This window comes from Bombina bombina, chromosome 2, assembly GCF_027579735.1.
Source record: "Bombina bombina isolate aBomBom1 chromosome 2, aBomBom1.pri, whole genome shotgun sequence".
NCBI classification, from domain to species: Eukaryota; Metazoa; Chordata; class Amphibia; order Anura; family Bombinatoridae; genus Bombina; species Bombina bombina.
Genome location: NC_069500.1, coordinates 678,447,762 through 678,475,209, shown reverse-complemented (window position 1 = coordinate 678,475,209; position 27,448 = coordinate 678,447,762). Strand labels below are relative to the sequence as shown.

At 39.5% G+C, this 27,448-nt stretch overlaps 1 protein-coding gene across 1 annotated transcript in view; it reads left to right on the top strand.

The window, feature by feature from the left end:
• The window catches only part of HAUS6 (HAUS augmin like complex subunit 6), a 138,194-nt gene extending 118,549 nt beyond the window's left edge, over positions 1–19,645 (top strand). The window contains exons 17-18 of the mRNA XM_053702644.1: positions 18,171–19,148; positions 19,472–19,645. Of these exons, the coding sequence (XP_053558619.1) occupies positions 18,171–19,148; positions 19,472–19,569 (1,076 nt within the window). The 3' untranslated portion in view covers positions 19,570–19,645. The remainder of the gene's footprint in view (positions 1–18,170; positions 19,149–19,471) is intronic.
• Positions 19,646–27,448: the final 7,803 nt, after the last annotated feature.

Sequence of the window (27,448 nt, the reverse complement as noted above, 5' to 3'; positions counted from 1 at the left end):
TTGGAAGTATCAAAGATAATTCGCTGGGCAGAGTCCAACTCATGCCTCCTGTCAGCGATCTATATCCCAGGCGTGGAGAACTGGGAGGCGGACTTCCTAAGTCGCCAGACTTTTCATCCGGGGGAGTGGGAACTTCATCCGGAGGTCTTCGCTCAACTAATTCATCGTTGGGGCAAACCGGAACTGGATCTCATGGCTTCTCGACAGAATGCCAAACTTCCTTGCTACGGATCCAGGTCCAGGGACCCGGGAGCGGCGCTGATAGATGCTCTAGCAGCCCCTTGGGTTTTCAACATGGCTTATGTGTTTCCACCATTTCCGCTGCTTCCTCGGCTGATTGCCAAGATCAAACAGGAGAGAGCATTGGTGATTCTGATAGCACCTGCGTGGCCACGCAGGACCTGGTATGCAGATCTAGTGGGCATGTCGTCCTGTCCACCATGGTCTCTACCTCTGAGACAGGACCTTCTAATTCAGGGTCCTTTCAACCATCCAGATCTAATTTCTCTGAGGCTGACTGCATGGAGATTGAACGCTTGATTCTATCAAAGCGTGGCTTCTCTGAGTCAGTTATTGATACCTTAATACAGGCTCGGAAACCTGTTACCAGAAAAATTTACCATAAAATATGGCGTAAATACTTATATTGGTGTGAATCCAAGAGTTACTCATGGAGTAAAGTTGGGATTCCTAGGATTTTGTCTTTTCTACAGGAGGGTTTAGAAAAGGGTTTATCTGCTAGTTCATTAAAGGGACAGATTTCTGCTCTGTCTATTCTGTTACACAAACGTCTGGCAGATGTCCCAGACGTTCAGGCTTTTTGTCAGGCTTTGGCTAGGATTAAGCCTGTGTTTAAGACTGTTGCTCCGCCGTGGAGCTTAAACTTAGTTATTAAAGTTCTTCAAGGTGTTCCGTTTGAACCCCTCCATTCCATTGATATTAAGCTGTTATCTTGGAAAGTTCTGTTTTTGATGGCTATTTCCTCGGCTCAAAGAGTCTGAGTTATCTGCCCTACACTGTGATTCTCCTTATCTGATTTTTCATTCAGACAAGGTAGTTCTGCGTACTAAACCTGGGTTTTTACCTAAGGTAGTTTCTTACAGGAATATCAATCAAGAGATTGTTGTTCCATCTCTATGCCCTAATCCTCCTTCGAAGAAGGAACGACTTTTGCATAATCTGGACGTAGTCCATGCCCTGAAGTTCTATTTGCAAGCAACTAAAGATTTTCGTCAAACTTCTTCCCTGTTTGTCGTTTACTCTGGACTGAGGAGAGGTCAAAAGGCTTCGGCTACCTCTCTCTCCTTTTGGCTTCGTAGCATAATACGTTTAGCCTATGAGACTGCTGGACAGCAGCCTCCTGAAAGAATTACAGCTCATTCCACTAGAGCTGTGGCTTCCACCTGGGCCTTTAAAAATGAGGCCTCTGTTGAACAGATTTGCAAGGCTGCGACTTGGTCTTCACTTCACACTTTTTCAAAATTTTACAAATTTGACACTTTTGCTTCTTCGGGGGCTATTTTTGGGAGAAAGGTGCTTCAGGCAGTGGTTCCTTCCGTTTAAAATTCCTGCCTTGTCCCTCCCATCATCCGTGTACTTTAGCTTTGGTATTGGTATCCCATAAGTAATGGATGACCCGTGGACTGACTACACTTAACAAGAGGTTTTTTTTTTCCCTTTTCCTTCTTTTTCTCTTTTTTCTTTTTCGTTTTTTCTTTTCAATTACTTTAACTGTTTATTAATCTACCAGAAAAATATTCCAACTAATAGATACTATCTTGACATGAATTACGTGACCAAATTGGTAATCTATGTATACTTCTATGATACGGTAACATGTAAGGCTATAGTTGTATTCCCTAAGTAGGTTATGATAGGAGGTTAATATGAATTCAATTTTGACTAATCCTTCTATTCAGGTTGAGTTTAATTAATTATACTTATACTTATATATGTTTTGTTACATGATTATTAAGAAAGGAAAAAAGGGGGTTAAAGGACTAAGAAAAAGGAAAACATGATATATCATAATGTTTTATTGATCTATAGACCTACCCTGTGTGACAGGCTGATATTTTAAGTCTGTCTAAGTGTCATGGTTGTGTATTGTTGGATGTCAAATAAAAGATATTATAAAAAAAAAAAAAAACAAGAGAAAACATAATTTATGCTTAACTGATAAATTTATTTCTCTTGTAGTGTAGTCAGTCCACGGCCCGCTCTGTCTTTTAAGTCAGACCTAAATTTTAATTAAACTCCAGTCACCACTGCACCCTATGGTTTCTCCTTTCTCGTCTTGTTTCGGTCGAATGACTGGATATGACATGTGAGGGGAGGAGCTATATAGCAGCTCTGCTTGGGTGATCCTCTTGCAACTTCCTGTTGGGAAGAGATATAATCCCATAAGTAATGGATGACCCGTGGACTGACTACACTACAAGAGAAATAAATTTATCAGGTAAGCATAAATTATGTTTTTGTGCCAAAATAAATGCTATATTAGCAACATAAGTCTCCTGTCACAGCGTTCGATGGAAAGGAGTCTTAGATATTCAGAGATTACATCTCTCTCCGATTGTGAGAAACTCTCTTACGTTACCCAACGCCAACTTTTCGGTGTGCCTGATAAGCGTGACCTCCGGGGTCCCACTGCAGTCCCTTTGAATGCCCATACCGGTATTGACAGATGAAATGGTGCACTAGGTATATTATGCACCGGGCCGACATCCAGATGTAAATTGTATGTAAGGCATAGCCTTCTCTTGGGATCTTCTCCTGCGCGAGAGTGTATAGCATCTGACCCCGCACAGGATATAGCAGGTAAGTGGAACAGTCACCCCAAAGCAGAGAGGCTAGTTCACCGCTCCGAGGTTGGGATTGCGGTTCCCCGCCTGAGAAATCACTCAGAGTCCCCAAGGGGGGGGTATTGAGCTACGAAGTCCCACAGTGTTGCCGGTCCCACTCTCCCCCGGAGCACAATCAAGGGAGATCTTATTGACCACGATCTGGGTTACTTCACAACAGGATATCACACATAGCGTCTCTGCAAGTTTGGTGTGATGCCTATAAATTAAGCTGCGCAGTCCTTCAAGGAGAGACAGGGCGGCCGCCATGTTAGTAGAGGCGAAGCGGGAATCTTCTGCTGTGTTTGTGGAAGTAGAAGTCTCTTTTCTTTTGTGAATAAGTTCAGTCAATCTTTGTTAGCAGGTGGGCTAGCAATGCCGAACCATGTAGCAGCTTAGGGAGATCACCAGGGTTTAGGTTGGTTCCAACAATGTTCAGTCAATAAATGTACCGTTGGTCTTCTGTATCTATCAAGTTGACACCACCTTGATGCTGCTGGTCTTAGCAATTCATCCCTTAGCTTTTTTCACTTGTTTAGTTGTTGTAGGTATATTTTTTGGGCTTGTTTAATTCATCCATAAACGGAGCTACTCTGCTAGGCATCCATTCTTGTCAGAGCTTGGCTCCGCCCCCCCTTGGTTGAAACTTTTTTTAATTCATCAAGCTTATTTGGAGTTGGGTCAGGCCCCGCCTCAGAGAATTGCAGCTCATTCTACTAGATCAGTCTCCACTTCGTGGGCTTTTAAGAATGAAGCTTCAGTTGATCAGATTTGCAAAGCGGCGACTTGGTCCTCTTTGCATACATTTACTAAATTCTACCGTTTTGATGTATTTGCTTCTTCGGAAGCAGTTTTTGGTAGAAATGTTCTTCAGGCAGCTGTTTGTTTGATTCTTCTGCTTTTTGATTTACGTTTTTTTCTTTCAAAAATGAAAATAAACTTATTTTTTTGGGTTGTGGATTAATTTTTTTCAGCGAAATATGGCTGTTTTTTATTTTTATTCCCTCCCTCTCTAGTGACTCTTGAGTGGAAGACTCCACATCTTGGGTATTGATATCCCATATGTCACTAGCTCATCGACTCTTGCCAATTACATGAAAGATAACATAATTTATGTAAGAACTTACCTGATAAATTCATTTCTTTCATATTGGCAAGAGTCCATGAGGCCCACCCTTTTTATGGTGGCTATGATTTTTTTTGTATAAAGCACAATTATTTCCAAATTTCCTTTGATGCTTTCTACTCCTTTCTTTATCACCCCACTGCTTGGCTATTCGTTAAACTGAATTGTGGGTGTGGTGAGGGGTGTATTTATAGGCATTTTGAGGTTTGGGAAACTTTGCCCCTCCTGGTAGGATTGTATATCCCATATGTCACTAGCTCATGGACTCTTGCCAATATGAAAGAAATTAATTTATCAGGTAAGTTCTTACATAAATTATGTTTTATGCCATAACTTATGGTATATCTTTCTAGTTACAGGTTTACGAGCCTGAATCATGGTCTCTATGACCGAGTCTGAAAAGCCCCGCTTGGATAAAATTAAGCGTTCAATCTCCAAGCAGTCAGCTTCAGAGAAACTAGATTTGGGTGAAGGAAGGGCCCTTGAATTAGAAAGTCCTTCCTCAACGGACGTCTCCAAGGTGGAAGAGACGACATGTCCACCAGATCTGCATACCAAATCCTGTGAGGCCAAGCCGGTGCATTGAGGATCACGGAGGCCCTCTCCTGCTTAACTCAAGCAATGACCCGAGGAAGAAGAGCAAACGGAGGAAATGGGTATGCTAGACTGGAGGTCCAAGGTACTGCCGGGGCGTCTGTCAGTACCGCCTGAGGGTCCCTGGACCTCGACCCATACCTCGGGAGCTTGGCATTCTGCCGAGATGCCATGAGATCTAATTCCGGCTGACCCCATTTGAGAATCAGGCTGGAAAACACTTCTGGATGGAATTCCCACTCCCCCAGATGAAAAGTCCGCCTCCCAGTTGCCCACCTCTTGGATGTGGATTGCCGACAGCAAGAGTGGGCTTCCGCCCCCTGAATTATTTTGGTTACCTCTGTCATTGTTAAGGAACTCCTCGTTCCTCCCTGATGATTGATGTAAGCCACTGTTATGTTGTCCGACTGGAACCTGATAAACTGTACCGAGGCTAATTGGGGCCAGGCCAGAAAAGCATTGAAGATCGCTCTCAGCTACAAAATGTTTATAGGTAGAACAGACACTGACGGAATCTAACCACCCTGAGCCTTTAGGGAGCCCCAGACTGCTCCCCATCCTAGAAGGCTGGCGTCTGTTGTCACAATCACCCAAGATGATCTGCGAAAGCAGGTCCCCTGGGAGAGATGATCATGAGACTACCACCATTGAAGAGAATCTCTTGTCTCCTGCTCCAGTAGTATTCGAAGAGACAAGTCCGCATAATCTGTTACATTGTCTGAGCCTGTTTAACTGCAGAGGTCTGAGGTGGAACCGAGCAAACGGGATGATGTCCATTGCCGCCACCAGATTACCTCCATGCACTGAGCCACTGATGACCGAGGAGTGGACTGAAGAGCTAGACAAGTATCAAATCTTTGATTTCCTGACTTCTGTCAGAAAAATCTCCATTGATAGGGAATCTATTATGGTTCCCAAGAAAGTTACCCTTGTCTTTGGGACTAAGGAACTCTCTTCCAAATTTACCTTCCATCCGTGAGATCGCAGGAAGGATAACATTTCCGTGTGGGATCTTGCTTGTTGTAAGGATGGCGCCTGGACTAGGCTGTCTTCCAGATAGGGTAGGGCGCCACTGCAATGCCCTGTAACCGAAGCACTGCCAACAGCAAACCCAGAACCTTTGAGAAAATTCTGGGAGCTGTGACAAGACCGAAGGGAAGAGCCACAAATTGGGAGGGTTTGTCTAGAAAGGCAAACCTTAGAAACTTGTGGTGATCCCTGTGAATGGGAACATGCAAGTATGCGTCCTTTAAATCTACAGTTGTCCTAAATTGATCCTCTTGGACCAAAGGGAGAATGGAACGAATAGTTTCCATCTTGAAGGATGGTACTCTGAGGAATTTGTTTAGATTCTTGATCTAAAAGAGGCTTGAAGGTTCCCTCTTTTTTGGGAACCACAAGCAGATTGGAATAAAATCCCAGACCCCGTTCCTGAATCGTAACAGGAACTATCACTCCCAGGTCGGAGTGGTCTCTTACACAGTGTAAGAATGCCTCTTTTTGTCTGATCTACAGATAATCTTGAAAGCAGAAACCTGTCTCTGGGAAAACTTTTGAACTCTAGTTTGTATCCCTGGGACACTATTTCTACTGCCCAAGGATCCTGAACATCTCGAACCCAAGCCTGAGTGAAGAAGGAAAGTCTGCCACCTACAAGATCCGGATCAGGGGCAGACCCTTCATGCTGTCTTTGATTCAATAGCTGGCTTCTTCGATTGTTTTCCCTTATTCCAAGACTGATTGGGTCTCCATGAAGGTTTAGACTGTTCCTGCTTGGAGGCGGAAGAGGAAGAATTTCCCTTGAAATTTCAAAAGGAACGAAAATTACTGTCATCCCTTTTTGTTTGTTTCTCTTATCCGGAGGGAGAAGGTGACCCTTACCTCCGTCAAGCCAGGTCCAAACAAGGTCTTTCCCTTGTAAGGAATGTCTAAAAGCTTAGACTTAGGATACAGCAAAAAGTATATCCCTGTAGCTTAAAGTTCTCTCAATACAAGAGGAACAGAAAGGGATTGGTGGTTCCACATTGGCATCAAAACATAAAGAGCAAGTGACACTTTGTAAGGCCTCTTGGTCCATACTAACTCCCAATTAAACAATTTAACATAAATGGTTTAAATTTTATTAATAAAATTCAAATATATAAACGTTACTGTCCCTTTAAATAATAAACTAACTATTTTTGTGTAGACAGGCATAAAAAGCTAAAATAACCTAGCAAAACACCTCTACACCTCAGCAACACTTTGCTGAGGGGCCTACCTCCTCTGAGCAGGAACAGTTTCGTTCCGTAACCTGGTAGCAGTCGCAACAGTTGGACTTTGATGTAACACGTATCTATTATTGGAGATGCGTAGTATGCCAAGAAAAAAAAAAGTCCAACTTCCTCTACAATGGAGCGGAGAGAACAGAAAGGGCGCACAATCACTTTCCGCTTCCTGAAGTACCTCCCATCGTTAAATATCACCTACCTTCCCTCCCAAACCAGTCATTCTCTTTGCCTACGTTAAGAGCAAGGAGGTGGTAAAGTAGGTGTTAGCCCATGCCCATAAGAAATCTCCTGGTCGGCTATTATAAGTTATAAAGAAATATGGTGTAGTGGCCAAGCGCTAAGACAATCCCTAAGCTGAATACAAATAGAGGGCCTAACCAACCCCCAAAGAAAAGAACTAGCAATGAAATAATATGTACAGCGCCAATAAAGGCTAAGGGATAAATATAAACACTAGAAAATGAGGTGTTGGACTGCCAGGGCTAAAATGATAATTTAATACAAATGATAAAATGATAATTTAATACAAATGATGGATAAAAACAATGGTATAAGTTAAAAAATGACCAGTAATATGTGTCAAATCCCTATAATAAAAACTTACAATTGCGTTAAATAACAGTTAAGGTCATGGATCCATGGGTTATGTGATGAGAAAATATGAAATAATAATAATGTAAACTCCACGTGTAAGTGTGAGTTAACAAATAAGTAAATGAATAAGTGAACAAATGTGCGAAGTATTAAACACACGAGTGTGATAATGAAAATATGAACAATGTATACATATACAAGAAGAAAAACCAGCCATTTTTTGATTATTACTTTTTGGATTAACAGTCCTGTTGATAGCACTGCAGTGCAAAAAATGAGCAAAAAATGATAATCACAAGTAAGTGAAATGCAAATGAGTGAAAAAATGTGGAAAAATGAGATGAGGTGACACAATGATGTGAAAAAAATAAAAATATGAAAAAATAAGAGAAAATAGGTCAAAAATCCGGTGAAAAAACAAAAGTGATGTTCAACAAATGTTAATAAAGATCAATAAAAATCAAAAATTGTGTTGTAATCCAAATGAATAACAGTAAAATAGAAATAGAATCACATGAAAGAACCTTGAATCCTGAGGGGGAAAGTTCCCAGGTGAATCCTGACAGCGGTCAGCTGCTTATCCAATGTCCTAGAAATGTCCCTGTAAGAAAAGGATTAACATAGCGTAACAAGTCCTTAAAATAGTTAGAATCTTAAAATGGTGCTTACCAATAGGTCTACGCCTTTCGGCCCCAAAAAAAGGGGGTCTTGATAAAGGCCTTTTTTTTGGGCCGAAACGCGTAGACCTATTGGTAAGCACCATTTTAAGATTCTAACTATTTTAAGGACTTGTTACGCTATGTTAATCCTTTTCTTACAGGGACATTTCTAGGACATTGGATAAGCAGCTGACCGCTGTCAGGATTCACCTGGGAACTTTCCCCCTCAGGATTCAAGGTTCTTTCATGTGATTCTATTTCTATTTTACTGTTCATTTGGATTACAACACAATTTCTCCAACATAGGTGTGTCCGGTCCACGGCGTCATCCTTACTTGTGGGATATTCTCCTCCCCAACAGGAAATGGCAAAGAGCCCAGCAAAGCTGGTCACATGATCCCTCCTAGGCTCCGCCTTCCCCAGTCATTCTCTTTGCCGTTGTACAGGCAACATCTCCACGGAGATGGCTTAGAGTTTTTTGGTGTTTAACTGTAGTTTTTATTATTCAATCAAGAGTTTGTTATTTTAAAATAGTGCTGGTATGTACTATTTACTCTGAAACAGAAAAGAGATGAAGATTTCTGTTTGTAAGAGGAAAATGATTTTAGCAACCGTTACTAAAATCGATGGCTGTTTCCACACAGGACTGTTGAGAGGAATTAACTTCAGTTGGGGGAAACAGGGAGCAGACTTTTGCTGCTTGAGGTATGACACATTTCTAACAAGACGATGTAATGCTGGAAGCTGTCATTTTCCCTATGGGATCCGGTAAGCCATTTTTATTACATAAAGAGAAAAAAGGGCTTCACAAGGGCTTTTAAGACTGTAGACATTTTCTGGGCTAAAACGATTTATATATAAGCATATTTTATACTCCATAGCCTTGAGGAATTATTTTAATCTTGGGAACTATGTAAAATAACCGGCAGGCACTGTATTGGACACCTTATTCTCTAGGGGCTTTCCCTAATCATAGGCAGAGTCTCATTTTCGCGCCTCTATTGCGCACTTGTTTTTGGGAAGCATGACATGCAGATGCATGTGTGAGGAGCTCTGATACATAGAAAAGACTTTCTGAAGGCGTCATTTGGTATCGTATTCCCCTTTGGGCTTGGTTGGGTCTCAGCAAAGCAGATACCAGGGACTGTAAAGGGGTTAAATATAAAAACGGCTCCGGTTCCGTTATTTTAAGGGTTAAAACTTCCAAATTTGGTGTGCAATACTTTTAAGGCTTTAAGACACTGTGGTGAAATTTTGGTGAATTTTGAACAATTCCTTCATACTTTTTCACATATGCAGTAATAAAGTGTGTTCAGTTTAAAATTTAAAGTGACAGTAACGGTTTTATTTTAAAACGTTTTTTGTACTTTGTTATCAAGTTTATGCCTGTTTAACATGTCTGAACTACCAGATAGACTGTGTTCTGTATGTGGGGAAGCAAAGGTCCCTTCTCATTTAAATAGATGTGATTTATGTGACACAAAATTTAGAGAAAATGATGCCCAAGATGATTCCTCAAGTGAGGGGAGTAAGCATGGTACTGCATCATCCCCTCCTTCGTCTACACCAGTCTTGCCCACACAGGAGGCCCCTAGTACATCTAGTGCGCCAATACTCCTTACTATGCAACAATTAACGGCTGTAATGGATAATTCTATCAAAAACATTTTAGCCAAAATGCCCACTTATCAGCGAAAGCGCGACTGCTCTGTTTTAGAAAATACTGAAGAGCATGAGGACGCTGATGATATTGGTTCTGAAGTGCCCCTACACCAGTCTGAGGGGGCCAGGGAGGTTTTGTCTGAGGGAGAAATTTCAGATTCAGGGAAAATTTCTCAACAAGCTGAACCTGATGTGATTACATTTAAATTTAAATTGGAACATCTCCGCGCTCTGCTTAAGGAGGTGTTATCTACTCTGGATGATTGTGAGAATTTGGTCATTCCAGAGAAATTATGTAAAATGGACAAGTTCCTAGAGGTCCCGGGGCCCCCCGAAGCTTTTCCTATACCCAAGCGGGTGGCGGACATTGTAAATAAAGAATGGGAAAGGCCCGGTATACCTTTCGTCCCTCCCCCCATATTTAAGAAATTGTTTCCTATGGTCGACCCCAGAAAGGACTTATGGCAGACAGTCCCCAAGGTCGAGGGGGCGGTTTCTACTCTAAACAAACGCACCACTATACCCATAGAAGATAGTTGTGCTTTCAAAGATCCTATGGATAAAAAATTAGAGGGTTTGCTTAAAAAGATGTTTGTTCAGCAAGGTTACCTTCTACAACCAATTTCATGCATTGTTCCTGTCACTACAGCAGCGTGTTTCTGGTTCGATGAACTAGAAAAGGCGCTCAATAATAATTCTTCTTATGAGGAGATTATGGACAGAATTCATGCTCTCAAATTGGCTATTTCTTTCACCCTAGACGCCACTTTGCAATTGGCTAGGTTAGCGGCGAAAAATTCTGGTTTTGCTATTGTGGCGCGCAGAGCGCTTTGGCTAAAATCTTGGTCAGCGGATGCGTCTTCCAAGAACAAATTGCTTAACATTCCTTTCAAGGGGAAAACGCTGTTTGGCCCTGACTTGAAAGAGATTATCTCTGATATCACTGGGGGCAAGGGCCACGCCCTTCCTCAGGATAGGTCTTTCAAAGCCAAAAATAAACCTAATTTTCGTCCCTTTTGCAGAAACGGACCAGCCCCAAGTGCTACGTCCTCTAAGCAAGAGGGTAATACTTCTCAAACCAAGCCAGCCTGGAGGCCAATGCAAGGCTGGAACAAAGGAAAGCAGGCCGAGAAACCTGCCACTGCTACCAAGACAGCATGAGATGTTGGCCCCCGATCCGGGACCGGATCTGGTGGGGGGCAGACTCTCTCTCTTCGCTCAGGCTTGGGCAAGAGATGTTCTGGATCCTTGGGCACTAGAAATAGTCTCCCAAGGTTATCTTCTGGAATTCAAGGGGCTTCCCCCAAGGGGGAGGTTCCACAGGTCTCAATTGTCTTCAGACCACATAAAAACACAGGCATTCTTACATTGTGTAGAAGACCTGTTAAAAATGGGAGTGATTCATCCTGTTCCATTAGGAGAACAAGGGATGGGGTTCTACTCCAATCTGTTCGTAGTTCCCAAAAAAGAGGGAACATTCAGACCAATCTTAGATCTCAAGATCTTAAACAAGTTTCTCAAGGTTCCATCGTTCAAAATGGAAACCATTCGAACAATTCTTCCTTCCATCCAGGAAGGTCAATTCATGACCACGGTGGATTTAAAGGATGCGTATCTACATATTCCTATCCACAAGGAACATCATCGGTTCCTAAGGTTCGCATTCCTGGACAAGCATTACCAGTTTGTGGCACTTCCGTTCGGATTAGCCACTGCTCCAAGAATTTTCACAAAGGTACTAGGGTCCCTTCTAGCGGTGCTACGACCAAGGGGCATTGCAGTAGTACCTTACTTGGACGACATTCTGATTCAAGCGTCGTCCCTTCCACAAGCAAAGGCTCACACGGACATTGTCCTGGCCTTTCTCAGATCTCACGGGTGGAAAGTGAACGTAGAAAAAAGTTCGCTATCTCCGTCAACAAGGGTTCCCTTCTTGGGAACAATAATAGACTCCTTAGAAATGAGGATTTTTCTGACAGAGGCCAGAAAATCAAAACTTCTAAACTCTTGTCAAATACAAGTAGATCAGAGGACCAGAGATTCACTCCGTTGGTGGCTGTCCCTGGACAACCTGTCACAGGGGATGAGCTTCCGCAGACCAGAGTGGGTCATTGTCACGACCGACGCCAGTCTGGTGGGCTGGGGCGCTGTCTGGGGACCCCTGAAAGCTCAGGGTCTTTGGTCTCGGGAAGAATCTCTTCTCCCGATAAATATTCTGGAACTGAGAGCGATATTCAATGCTCTCAAGGCTTGGCCTCAGCTAGCAAAGGCCAAGTTCATACGGTTTCAATCAGACAACATGACGACTGTTGCGTACATCAACCATCAGGGGGGAACAAGGAGTTCCCTGGCGATGGAAGAAGTGACCAAAATCATTCAATGGGCGGAGACTCACTCCTGCCACTTGTCTGCAATCCACATCCCAGGAGTGGAAAATTGGGAAGCGGATTTTCTGAGTCGTCAGACATTTCATCCGGGGGAGTGGGAACTCCATCCGGAAATCTTTGCCCAAATTACTCAATTGTGGGGCATTCCAGACATGGATCTGATGGCCTCTCGTCAGAACTTCAAGGTTCCTTGCTACGGGTCCAGATCCAGGGATCCCAAGGCGACTCTAGTAGATGCACTAGTAGCACCTTGGACCTTCAAACTAGCTTATGTATTCCCGCCGTTTCCTCTCATCCCCAGGCTGGTAGCCAGGATCAATCAGGAGAGGGCATCGGTGATCTTGATAGCTCCTGCGTGGCCACGCAGGACTTGGTATGCAGACCTGGTGAATATGTCATCGGCTCCACCATGGAAGCTACCTTTGAGACGAGACCTTCTTGTTCAAGGTCCGTTCGAACATCCGAATCTGGTCTCACTCCAACTGACTGCTTGGAGATTGAACGCTTGATCTTATCAAAGCGAGGGTTCTCAGATTCTGTCATTGATACTCTTGTTCAGGCCAGAAAGCCTGTAACTAGAAAAATCTACCACAAAATATGGAAAAAATATATCTGTTGGTGTGAATCTAAAGGATTCCCTTGGGACAAGGTAAAAATTCCTAAGATTCTATCCTTTCTTCAAGAAGGTTTGGAGAAAGGATTATCTGCAAGTTCTTTGAAGGGACAGATTTCTGCCTTGTCTGTGTTACTTCACAAAAAGCTGGCAGCTGTGCCAGATGTTCAAGCCTTTGTTCAGGCTCTGGTTAGAATCAAGCCTGTTTACAAACCTTTGACTCCTCCTTGGAGTCTCAATTTAGTTCTTTCAGTTCTTCAGGGGGTTCCGTTTGAACCCTTACATTCCGTTGATATTAAGTTATTATCTTGGAAAGTTTTGTTTTTGGTTGCAATTTCTTCTGCTAGAAGAGTTTCAGAATTATCTGCTCTGCAGTGTTCTCCTCCTTATCTGGTGTTCCATGCAGATAAGGTGGTTTTACGTACTAAACCTGGTTTTCTTCCGAAAGTTGTTTCTAACAAAAACATTAACCAGGAGATAGTCGTGCCTTCTTTGTGTCCGAATCCAGTTTCAAAGAAGGAACGTTTGTTGTACAATTTGGATGTAGTTCGTGCTCTAAAATTCTATTTAGATGCTACAAAGGATTTTCGACAAACATCTTCTTTGTTGTTTATTCTGGTAAAAGGAGAGGTCAAAAAGCAACTTCTACCTCTCTCTCTTTTTGGATTAAAAGCATCATCAGATTGGTTTACGAGACTGCCGGACGGCAGCCTCCTGAAAGAATCACAGCTCATTCTACTAGGGCTGTGGCTTCCACATGGGCCTTCAAGAACGAGGCTCATGTTGATCAGATATGTAAGGCAGCGACTTGGTCTTCACTGCACACTTTTACTAAATTTTACAAATTTGATACTTTTGCTTCTTCTGAGGCTATTTTTGGGAGAAAGGTTTTGCAAGCCGTGGTGCCTTCCATCTAGGTGACCTGATTTGCTCCCTCCCTTCATCCGTGTCCTAAAGCTTTGGTATTGGTTCCCACAAGTAAGGATGACGCCGTGGACCGGACACACCTATGTTGGAGAAAACAGAATTTATGTTTACCTGATAAATTACTTTCTCCAACGGTGTGTCCGGTCCACGGCCCGCCCTGGTTTTTTAATCAGGTCTGATAATTTATTTTCTTTAACTACAGTCACCACGGTATCATATGATTTCTCCTATGCAAATATTCCTCCTTTACGTCGGTCGAATGACTGGGGAAGGCGGAGCCTAGGAGGGATCATGTGACCAGCTTTGCTGGGCTCTTTGCCATTTCCTGTTGGGGAGGAGAATATCCCACAAGTAAGGATGACGCCGTGGACCGGACACACCGTTGGAGAAAGTAATTTATCAGGTAAACATAAATTCTGTTTTTTTATTTTTATTGATCTTTATTAACATTTGTTGAACATCACTTTTGTTTTTTCACCGGATTTTTGACCTATTTTCTCTTATTTTTTTCAAATTTTTATTTTTTTCACATCATTGTCACCTCATCTCATTTTTCCACATTTTTTCACTCATTTGCATTTCACTTACTTGTGATTATCATTTTTTGCTCATTTTTTGCACTGCAGTGCTATCAACAGGACTGTTCAGCCATTTTTTGATTATTACTTTTTGGATTGTTTTTCTTCTTGTATATGTATACACTGTTCATATTTTCATTATCACACTCGTGTGTTTAATACTTCGCACATTTGTTCACTTATTCATTTACTTATTTGTTTACTCACACCTACACGTGGAGTTTACATTATTATTATTTCATATTTTCTCATCACATAACCCATGGATCCATGACCTTAACTGTTATTTAACGCAATTGTGAGTTTTTATTATAGGGATTTGACACATATTACTGGTCATTTTTTAACTTATACCATTGTTTTTATCCATCATTTGTATTAAATTATCATTTTATCATTTGTATTAAATTATCATTTTAGCCCTGGCAGTCCAACACCTCATTTTCTAGTGTTTATATTTATCCCTTAGCCTTTATTGGCGCTGTACATATTATTTCATTGCTATTATAAGTTATAAAACTGCTGGGAGATGTAAAACCACCGTTCTAAGTATAACCAGCCCCAGTGCCTGCGTCTAAGCTGCCCATATTCTCCCCTATGCTCCTAGGAGAATATATGCCATAATAAAGAGCTAATTATGAGGTCTGTCTCTTTTTAATAAAGTGTCCTTTTCTCTGAGTCTTTCTTACACCCAGAAATAAAGCCAGCACTTACCTCATACTGCCTGACAGCAAGGCAGTTCCAGGTTTGAGAGGTCCTCTTCCTCGCATGGACCTGAGAAATAAAAGAAAGTCCTGAGTAAATATCCCTCAGGTTTACAGGGTTAGGGCAGCATCAATGTATGGGAGGCACAATAAGAATTATGTCCCACAAGTTCCTATTTCTCTAAAGCCACCACTGCTCTACTGAAGAGACTGATATGGACTACGGCTACACTCTAGGACAAAGCAGCACAATCTTGCACTACTTTAAAAACAAACTCTTGATTGAAGAATCTTTTTCTAACACCTACTTTACCTCCTCCTTGCTCTTAACGTAGGCAAAGAGAATGACTGGGTTGGGAGGGAAGGTAGGTGATATTTAACAGCTTTGCTTTGGTGCCCTTTGCCGCCTCCTGCTGCGCAGGAGTGGTATTCCCAATAGTAATTAGCTGATCCGTGGACTCATCGTGTCATTTACAAAAGAAATAAATTTATCAAGTAAGCATACATTTTTGTTTTTTCTTCATTCTCTTGGTATCTTTATTTGAATATAAGCTTAGGACCCGCACATTTTTGGTTCAGCACCTGGGTATTGCTTGCTGATTGGTAGCTACATTTAGACAGAAAGTGCTACCCAGGTGCTAAACCAAAAATAGGCAGTCTCCTATGCTTAGATTCTTGCTTTTTGAAATGATAGCAAGAGAACAAAGAAAATTTGATAATAGTAAATTAGAAAATTGTTTACTTTATCTGAATCATGAAAGTTTATTTTCGACTAGAATTCCTTTAAGATGTCTATGCTGTACCTTACACATCAAGGGGGGCATGAAAGTATCCAGCCATTTGTGAAACTGATCCTTTTTTTCTTTTTTTTTGTTCTCCTGGGCCAAAATGTATCCGAGTTTTCTGTCAACAAGGTAGATGCATTGTTCAGATTTTTGCAGCAGACTTCAAGTGCTTGTAACAGAGTGTCGGTTACACAGAGCAATCATTCTAGGGTTAGTGGAACATTGGGATGCTAGCATACTTGATGGTATCAGGCTAGTTCCATGATTCTACGGTTGTGTTGCTACAGCAGAATCCATGGGCGCAGATGCTCTTCTTTAAAAGTTGGATGCCAGACTTCTTTGTATTTCCTCCAATTTCAGATTTCTGCAAAGTAATCCAGGAGTCCATAAAAAAAATTCTCAAGGGCACAGGCAAGGAAATGCTTCCTCCTTTGACTCACTGAATGATTAAACGTGAAATAGAGGTCTCTGACGATTGTTTGTAAAATGTGTTCAGTGTACAAAGGGCTCATGGGTCACTTAACTATGGTAGTCTCAACAACATTAGTAGCAAAGTTAGATGTTACTCTTTTAGTTGTTGGAAACAGAAGTCTAGAAGACATTTCATATCTTTCTCTAGGATGGGTCAAGATAACTGAAATGTATATCAAATGTAGAGTAATTTCACTTTTTACTTTGGCTCCTCACCAAACCATACTCAAAAGGCTTTAACACCTTTTGGCTAGTTTTGTCTACCCTATGCATGCCCAATCACTAAGATCATAATTAGGGAAGTGACTTTTATACTGTTAAAGGTTTCAGGCCCACCCCCTACCCTCCTCAGGGGACCAAGTTAATTTCTGGTGAGTTTTGTCTAGAGATTTTATTTGTTTTAATATGTAAAGAATATTTTTGTTTCATTGGTTTGTCCATTTTTAAGGATGTGCACTTGCATTTCAATTAAGACTTGCCGGTGTCAATATCATCTGCCTATTGTGTTTGGCATGGTTTTTTTTCTATTTGGACAATGTTATATATGTGTATCTTGCAGCGCCAAGATGTCAACCATACAAGCTGTGCTCTTGTTGCGGAATCTCCTAACCAGATCCCAAAATATCAATATATAAAAAGTGCTTAGTGAGTACAGCGCTACAAAATCCCAATTACAAGGATTTGTGGCTAAAGATGGTGTCCACGATTGGTATAAATATATGTGACGAGTTGCTGATAATGCAAATAGCCTAAAGGTCTAAGTGCATGGGTATTATAATATATATATATATATATATATATATACGAACAATAACAACTTATAATAGATCAGATGCTCCTATATGTTAAGTTAAAAAACATTTATTTTACTGATAACATTCGACAATGTGTGTGTACATAAAATACATAAAAGTCCTTAAAAACACAGTTATATGACAGAATGTAAAAACAAATCTATGGTACCAATATGTGCACATAAAAATTGGGGGGTTCCAGAATACAGTCTTAGTACTGAAGAATGGTCATAAGATCCTATTTTATATCGACTTGGTAGAGTGTTCCAATAAAAATACAAGAATGTTTTGTGAATTAAAATGTGAAAAAATTAAAATTATCGAAAGATATAAAAATCAAAAAATATCAAAAATACAAACTGTGTGATATCACAACTGTGAAAAAATGAAAAAAAATATAATGAAAAAATATATATATGAGGTGTTTCAAAAAAATACCTTAGTGATAGTCAAATATATTCTTAAAAATAGTGATATATATAAAAATTGTAACAAAGGTGTAACAGATGTTCCCAAAAAAAAAAAATGTTTTTTAACTTAACATATAGGAGCATCTGATCTATTATAAGTTGTTATTGTTCGTATATATATATATATATTATAATACCCATGCACTTAGACCTTTAGGCTATTTGCATTATCAGCAACTCGTCACATATATTTATACCAATCGTGGACACCATCTTTAGCCACAAATCCTTGTAATTGGGATTTTGTAGCGCTGTACTCACTAAGCACTTTTTATATATTGATTTTTTTCTATTTGGATACACATACATATACACACACTCCTTTTTTATATTGGTGTTTTGGGAATGGAATGTGAAATATGTGGAAACCTAAAATGTGCTTGAAATATTGGCGTTCGGTGCAGTAAGAAAATGCAAGCATTATTGCAATAAAAAAATTGAGTTAGAAGCTATAAATATGTTTTAATTTAAAAATGTGAAGCTTATGAAATGTTTATCTGGGGGTGTGTCTCATACCTCTTGATGTAATAGTAAAATGATGAATTAATTCCCAGTTAGTTTTTATTAAGCCACAACAGTGTCATGGAAATTATTGGTAACTTTATTTTTAAAGTTTGATAGGGTAGCTTCAAAACTGTTTTTGTTATGGTGCACATGTGTAATGCAATTACATTTTTTTTTCTGCTCCTTTAGTTTCAGATATTAGGACATCATGGCGCAAAGCTATTCAGACAGACGAAACTCCCCATACATCCATTCCTTTGGAAACACCTCGGTTGGAATCGCCTGTAGAACTGGAGCCTGCTTATTGTAGTCAGATAGACATGAGCATGGCCTGCTTTATGTCTACCTCTTGTATTTCTGATGCTAATGACTCATTGGAAATGAGAAGATCTAGCACAGGTAGACAAATTTTCGGTCAACCATTAACCTTACGTCAGAGTGCAAATGATGCGCCTAGTGAGAATCTTTTGGGGCAAGGCGATACATTTGTTATGGAGGAGGAAAGGGAGATGTGTAAACTTGTACCATCATTAATAGATACAAATAGAACTTTTGCTTTAGATAAGCAGTCAGAGTGTAGCTTATTGGACAGTACTTCTCTCTCTGCACAGAAGCAGGAAAATCCTTCAGCACATACAACTCTATCATGGGATTCCTCAAATATGTTTGAGCACAACCATAGTTATGATAGCCATGACGTGATTCAGTTTGGCATACTGCACGAAACTCTTCCAGAGGGAGCGGGCAACTTGAGCCTCAACAGCACAAAAAGTATAGATGCTGATGAAAGTATGGAGAATGTCATCGTAGACTCTGGTCACCTCTTAAAGAAAACGGAGTGTGGCTTGGAGACTATAGAACGTAAAATAGACTTAGAGACTATACGCAGCAGATATGAGGCACTTAAAAAACATTTAACTTTTTGTGAGAATGATTCTCTGCATTCCCGTAAGAGATTCTCTAAGCCTAAATCAGAGTCAAGTCTTCCACATGAAGTATGCAATATGTTTAGCCCTTTGGAAAAAGGTTTAGCATTGGACTTGGATAATGTGAAGACTACTTCAGCGAAAGAAAGAAAGCTGTCTCTCCCGCAACTCATAGTTTTTTCTCCCTCTGAAGACCTCCCTGAAAAGCAAGCGAACATTACAGATGCTTATGAATTTCAAGGTAAGTACTGTTAACCCCCCACCTCACTTTACACTTGTGGTATCATAATTGAACATCTAATTGAGTAGGTTGAATCTTCACAGAAATCTACTATTGTACTCCTTTACATCCCTGTCCTCATTGGTTTTGTGTATGTATGGAAGATAAGTGTCACAAAATTAGATGTTTGCTAAAGTGTCATGATGCTATATACCACCATTGAAAATGATTTAATATAACACTGTGTTTAACCAAAAAAATACAAAAAAACTAAGTGCATTAAATTGAAGTAGGAAAGTTTGAACAGTTAAGCAAACTGGAATATTAACATTTTTGTGTTCTAGGCTCTGGAAAACTGAATAAGACTTTTGATTTTAAAAGGGAAGCCTCCGAACCACCGAAAAATACAGATGAAGTGCTAGGACAGATTATAAAGTTTTAATATTGTGAAACTGGGAGTTTCTGTACAGTTTGTGAAGCCTGTGTTTGTAAATAAATCAAAAACTATTTCTAATTAACTCACAAAATGTATTTATTTTATGTATTTTTATAACCCGCTAAACTTCAGATATCTAGAGAAGGATTTTTTCTCTTTGTATATATGTAATAAAAAAAATCTCAAAATACATTTTTTTTTTTTTTTTTTTTTTTTTTTTTTTAAATAAAGCATACCTAAAATAAACTAAACACCTGTTAGGTTTCCAGACATGAATGTTCTATATTAAAGTTAATCTTTCATGGGGCTTTCTCTTTACATTCTTTCATTTCAATTACTAAATAACCATGGCTGCTTGCTTTAACAAATTTTTGGTATATTTTTTTATATAAATGTAAATTGTTTTGATTGGTTTTAGTGGCAGTCACAGCCGTAGATATGTTTTGGTAAGGCCTGCTTGTTTTAATGCACAATTGTATAAAAAGTTTACATTTTATAACCAGAATCAGCTATTCATGATTTGATCCATGAGTAGTTATGCATAAGCATTAATTTTGTTAGCTTAATTTTCAATAACTATTGAAACTGCTTTAATGTGTTAACTGTCCTTCTTTTTCATGCGTTTGTACCATGTTGAGTGCACCAGCATGGACTCTTTATTTATATATCTATTATCTATCTTTAACAGGGGTAATCATTGGTGCACATCCAAACACATAAGACCACCTATTTCACATATTTTAAACTTGTTTCTTAATGCTGCAAAAAATTGCTTTCTTAATTTTTATTTATCTTATATCTATCTTTTATTTATCATCTATCTAGCCTAGATTCCGGTTAGGCACACATTTTTCATGTAAAATAAACATTACTATCTCTTGGACATCTTAATCCTCAACTGGTTTATGTTCTACGTTATTTTTTATTTAACACCTCTGTTGGTTAATTTCTCTTTACAGAATTGCACTTTATGAGTCACTAATTTAAAAACCTTAGATCTTGGATATTGAAGTATTTTTGATCCTGTACACACAGGGACATTTTAATATTCAATACAAGAATAATTCTATTTATGCCTTCATTATTTAAGATTAAATTAAAGGCACAGTAAACACATTGTAATTTACAAGACATCTCTTATGGTGCTATAGAAGATAAATATTTGCAGTAAAAGAATTAAAAACCGTTTGCTAAAGAATGCAATATATACTAACATTATATTGGTTATTGAACATATCAGCCAAGTCTTATCTGATAAAGCAAATTAGGGAGACAGATGTAGATGATATATAGTAGTTAGCCTTGAGAAGTCAGCAGGGTGCAGTTTAAGTTCTGGGAATTAGAAAATGCTCAATTTTCAGAGCTAAATTAAAAAAAGGGGAAAAAATAAATAGTGTCTTGCAAAGTTGTTTCATTATGTCTAACTAAACGTTATTCAAATATCAAGGTGTTTACTGCCCTTTTAATTTGTTCAACAATGTTCTGATGATCATCATTAATTTATTATATCTAGAAAACTGTAAATCCTGTAAATAAATATATCGACATCTATCTTATTTGGCTTTTCAGTAAAGTAGTAATTTAGCCAAAATCACGTGAAGTTTAAATATGCATTTATTGGTCACTATTTTATTAGAAGGAATAAAATCCTATTTCCAGTGGTTTGTTGTGTTGTATTTTTTTATTTGCAAATACTGACTGGCTTGAAGTAGGGGTAAAACTCCTTACAACTTCAGAGATTTAAATTTCACTTATGTTAGCTGATTTGTGTGTGCATTATTGGTACCCTAAACTAATAAAAATAAGTCCAGTAGAATGAAACTGCATTTCCTTACATGCTTTTTATTTCCATCACTCAAGCTTACTTGGCTATATAGAAAATGTATGAGGAGAAAATATTTCCTTCCATAAGGCAGGGAGAGTCCACAACTTCAATCTATACTGTTGGGAAATGCAACACCTGGCCACCAGAAGGAGGCAGACACACCAGCCAAAGGCTTAAATATCCCTCCCACTTCCCCTATCCCCCAGTCATTCTTTGCCTTTCGTCACTATAGGAGGTGGAGAGAAGTGTCAAGATTTGGATAGTCCTGTAATGGGTATGTTTCCTTCAAAGAAAGGACTGGAGTTTTAAGTAATCATGTCAACCTCTCAGTTGATGAGTTTCACTGCTTGCTGCTACACACTCTAGTCCATGTACATACAATTTAAAAACTCTATACAGGGTCACAGTGTGGCTCCTTTATTCCTGGATAGGATCAAGGGTTAATATCTCAGGGAGATTATTTGAACAGTTTGGGGATTTATATAATGTGAGTGTTTTTTTAGGCTCATAGACTGCATGTTTTTTGGCTTGGAACAAACAGGTTTCACTTTAGTTTTTTTAAGTGTTGCGCAGCTCATAATAGCTTGGCACCCTTTTTCCTAGCAGGGGAAGTCCTGTCTTACGTGACTGTGTGTGGCTCTTTAATCTCCTAACATCATGCTGCAGACCTCATTCCTGAGGAAAGCGTTTTCACGGTTAGTTGTCTGGGTCTAGGAGGCAGTGTTAATTTTGACAGCAAGTTTCAATTTAATCTTAGTTTTAGTCTTTTGACTAAAATGCCATTTTAGTTTTAGTCGTATTTTAGTCATCTGAATTGTTTTAGTTTTAGTCGACTAAATCTCCAGTAGATTTTAGTCGACTAAAATCTAAGGGGTTTAGTTGAAGTGTAATGCATTATTTAAGCATTTCTCTATAATTTGCAAACTAATTATATACTCCAGGAGTAAACATAACTCCTGTTAATATTTATGGTATTAAGGTTTAAACATGCAATACAGACACAGATTTAGCCGTTGTGATATGTAACCCTTTATTAAACTTAAAATTAAATAAAACCAAGTTTCATAAACAAACAGAAGTACAACTTTAAAATATAAGAAAACAAAACTGTAAACTGTATTGGCTGTATTGAACATATTACTCAATATAAAAACTTTAACAGTTCTCTGTTAATTAAAACAAATATCAAGTAACTCAACACAATAAGTTTCTGCAGCTAGCACAGGCACAGCATAACTTAAAGGGCCACTAAACCCAAAATCTTTTTCATGATTCAGATAGAGAATAGAAATTTAAACATTACAATTTACTTCCATTATTTATTTTGTTTCATTTTTTAGATATCCTTAGTTGAAGAAAAAGCAATGCACATGGTGAGCCAATCACACAAGGCTTCTATGTGCAGCAACCAATCAGCAGCTACTGAGCATATCTAGATATGCTTTTCAGCAAAGTATATCAAGAGAATAAAACAAATTAGATAATATAAGTAAATTAGAAAGATTCTCTTTCTAAATCATAAAAGAAAAAATGTGGTGTCATGTTCCTTTAAACCCATATTCATGGGTTATGCTTATTTCTATAGGAAGAATCAATTGATTCAAAAAATTTCGGCAATGATATTAGCACTGCTCTAGAACTTCCAAACTCATATACTCCTGGATTAAAGGTTTATTAACCTGTTTTTATTTATGGTATTAAGGTTTGAACATTCAATACAGATTTAACAGATTTAACTGTTGTGGTATATAACATGTCTTTATCTTAAAATTTAATAAAATTAAGTTTCTTAAATTTTACAAAGAGCAGTAATTGAATATGGATTAATTATAACATCTTGCATAAAATGTTTTTGTCAGCAAATTTTGATTTAGTTTTAGTCATAGTCTTTTGACTAAAATGTCATTTTAGTCCTATTTTAGTCATCAGAATTTCTTTAGTTTTATAGTCATTTTAGTCGACGAAATTAACACTGCTAGGAGGTAGTGAGTGCCCCAGCCATTGGGAGTATTAAGGTGCTGTATTTTTAAGTAAGTTTTATTTTTGATTTCCTTCTGTGAGTATATACAAAGCTATGGAGGATACTACATTAGGTTCTGCCCCTTCTGTACTGATGAATAATTCCTGTTTATATTGTGAGGAGGCTGTGGTTTGCCTGCCTGCTCAATTTTCTTCCATTTGCCTAAACACTGTTCTAAAGTCTAAGAAGGGAGACAAGCCCGCTAATAATCATAGCTCTATAAGCCCTTCTGAGCCGTCTACTTCTCAGGAATCTGGGTCCTGATAAATTACTACCCTTTCTATATTACCTGCTCCACATGCAGTTCCCTGCGGCTCAACTAATACATCTGGAGGGAGCTTTTTTCCAGCGGACTTTACCACGCAGTTAGAATCAGCGGTGTCTGCGGCCCCGAGTGCCTTACCTCACTCTAACAAATGCTAGAGAAAGGTTAAACATAGTTCTCCTCACCTAGAGTCATCTGAATATGTTGGATTTAGCTACTATATCCCAGCTATCCGAGGGTGAGTTAACCTCTGTAGCTTCAGAGGGTGAACTTTCCGAGTCGGAGACTTCAGTTACTAAACCTCCTTCAGCGGAGGAACCCTCCTTTAATAAAAAAACACAGATGCTCAATTTTAAATCTAAAGGAGGTTCTGTCTACTCTAGAGGTTCCAGAGGCTACACTCCCTGAGGAGCCTAAGATTCCTAAATTAGACAGGGTTTACGACGATAGGAAGATCCCTCTGACTTTTCCTGTGCCAGTTAAGATGGTGAACATTATTAGTAACGAATGGGAAAGAGTAGGAACTTCTTCCCCCCCCCCCCCCCATATCTACTTTTAAAAAATTATTCCCGGTCTCTGACTCTCAATTAGATTTGTGGGGCTCCATCCCGAAGCATACTACTATCCCTCTGGAGGATAGTTATTCTTTAACAGAGCCTATGGATAAAAAAAAATTAGAAACTTTTCTGAGGAAGATGTTTCAACATACGTGGCTTTTATTTCAACCGGCGTCAGCTGTAGCTGCAGTTGCTACCTACTGATGTGACACGGTCTGAGCTCATCGAGGTGGAGACTCCCCTTGAGGCTATTCATGAGGGAATTAAGGCACTGAGAATTGCTAACTCCATCTGTGATGTGAATATGCAGATTTGCATAAATGCAAAGGCTGTTGGCTTTGCGGTTCTAGCCCGCCGGGGTCTCTGGTTGCAGTCTTGGTCTGTGGATATGACTTCTAAATCCAGAGTCCTTTCTCTTCCCTTCAAGGGGAAGATTTTATTCGGTTCAGGGCTGGACTCCATTATCTATACGGTTACCAGAGGAAAAGGTGCCTTCCTACCGCATAAGAAGAATAGGCCTAAGGGACGGCAACTGTCTAATTTTAGTGCTGAAAAGTCCCAACGACAGCAATCCTCATCCAAGTCCGAACAGCCAAAGGGTGCTTGGAAGCCGGCTCAGTCCTGGAATAAGTCCAAACAGACTAAGAAGCCCACCGAAAACAAATCAGTATGAAGGGGAGGCCCCGATGCGGGATCGGATCAAGTAGGGGGCAGACTGCCTTTTCAGATGCTTGGTTCCAGGATCTACAGGAATCTTGGGTCCTGGAGGTTGTATCTCAGGCATACAGGATAGGATTCAAGTCTCATCCACCCAGGGGCAGATTACCAGTCTTTCGACAAGACCAAAAGAGAGGGCTGCTGCCTTAGGTTGCGTACGTGATCTCTCCTCTCTAGGAGTAATTGTCCCGGTACTTACAGCAGAAAGAGGTTTGGGGTTTTATTAAAACCTTTTTGTGGTTCCAAAGAAGTAGGGAACTTTTCATCCAATTCTGGACTTAAAGTGCCTAAACAAGTTTCTGAGTGTTCCCTCTTTCAAGATGGAAGCAATACAGTCAATACTTCCTCAGTTCAGGAAGGGCAGTTTATGACCACAATAGACCTGAAGGTAAGCTATTCAGTTCCGAGGTTTGCTTTTCTGGACCAAGACTTCTGATAAGGCTTATTTCTAAGACCAGGGACCTCTTAAAACTGTAGCAACAAGATTCTCTCTTTTTCTCCTGTTGGACACTGATAAGGCACTCTGAAAACATCAAGCGCTTGGAGAACCATTCACACAGACCCACAGAGACTCATGAGTAGTGTAAACAGCTGTTTATTTTAGGGAGACACAGAGTTTGAATACTATTCAGAAATACAGTGAAACACATAATCCTTAGCTCATTCTTAAGGTTGAATAACAACTGCTATATCTTACTCAGCGTTTGTGATATCTAGGTCTAAAAGAAGATTTGACATTACAACAGAAAAAATAGGAATCCTTGTAAGGTATAGCTCTCCCTTTGTCTGTGTGGTCAGTATTTCTTGCACGTGGCTAAAAAGTTCAACAGTACATGTATAGTTTTTATACATGAATAACAACAAATTCTAGTATTAAGTTTGATACAATAAAAATACATAACATAGTTAAATAAGGATACTTGCTTATAAGATACAAAGTATAATATCCTTTTATTCTAAAAAAAAAATATACGAAGATTTTGAAAAGAAAATAAGGAAGAAAGTGGTTAAAGGATATAGGCCTCAAGAATTGTCGTAAGGAAACTAACTAACTAGTTATCTAAGAGTAAGTGTGTGATATATAGGGTATGAAGAATGAGAAGTTGGGTGTTCCTTGGGGTGTCATTACCATTGTGCAGGGGCGCACCAGGACTAGGGAATGGGCTTAACTTATACATTAGGACTCCAATGATCAAAGTGGCCACACCAACAAGGACTGATAAGATCAACAGGTAGATGGCAGCTCATCAGATTAAGGAGCGGGCACTGAAGGGCCAGTGTCTGTCTTTCCATTCTATGGGGCTGCCTTGATCCGGCTGGCATGGATCGATGTCGGGCTCTCGTCAGTAAGGATAGCAGTACGAGTCACTGCGATGACCTCTGTGGGTTGTCCGAAGGGAGGATCCAGGCTTTTATTTTTGTGCAGTCGCTTCACAAGGACCTTGTCTCCAGGCTTGAAAGGGTGCGTTGGTGTACCTGAAGGGGATAGCAAAGAATAAGATACATCACCATAGATGCCATTCAGTTTCTCTACAAGTTGCAAAACATACTCCTCTTGTATAACATTCAGGTCTCCCCTTACCACAGGAGCACCCTTATGTTTAGACCAAGGAGTTGGGAAGGGTCTGCCCATTAAAATTTCAAAGTGTGAATAACCCGTAGTGGCACTAGGGGTCATTCTGACTTCTGCCAATACTGCAGGTAAATATTCAGGCCAATTAGTAAAGGTACCATCAGTTCCCTTCCTCAACTTTTCTTTTATAGTTCTATTCATCCTCTTTACCTGACCTGAGGATTCAGGATTATATGGGATGTGAAATTTCCAGTCAATGGAAAGCAAAGTACAAACATGCTGAGTTACTTGAGAAATTAATGGAGTACCTCTGTCACTATTTATTTGTAGAGGGCAGCCAAACCTAGGTATAATTTCTTTACACAAAATTTTAGCTACTATTTTAGCATTTTCTCTTGCTGTGAGAAAAGCCTCTACCCATTTACTGAATTGATTTACAATATATTTTATGCCTCCTTTTGTGGTGGGCATGTGTGTAAAATCAAACTATAATGTTTGCATAGGGCCATCAGGTGGTGGTAGATGATCTAATTTTTCATGTATGGCACCTCCAGGATTGTTGCGTGCACAATTTAGGCATCTGCTTAGTTGTGCATTCATCATTGAATGTAAGTCATGTATAAAATAACGTTGTGACATGTTGTGTTCCGTATTTTTCTTACTAATGTGTCCAAACCCATGATAGTGTGAGATAAAGAGGGGCTACAGATTTTGGAACACCCACTCTCAGCTCTTTGTCTGACCAGAGACCATTAGAGTCGAGGGTCAGACAGTGATTCCCCCCAAAAGCAATGTCATGTGTTGCTGATTGTTGGAGTGCGATTAAATTTGCATCTTGTGCCAACAAAGGAATATGTACCATTTGCAAATAAGTCATGTGTTTGTGTGTAATCGGGGTGTGATGGACCATTAAATGCAGCATGTTTGG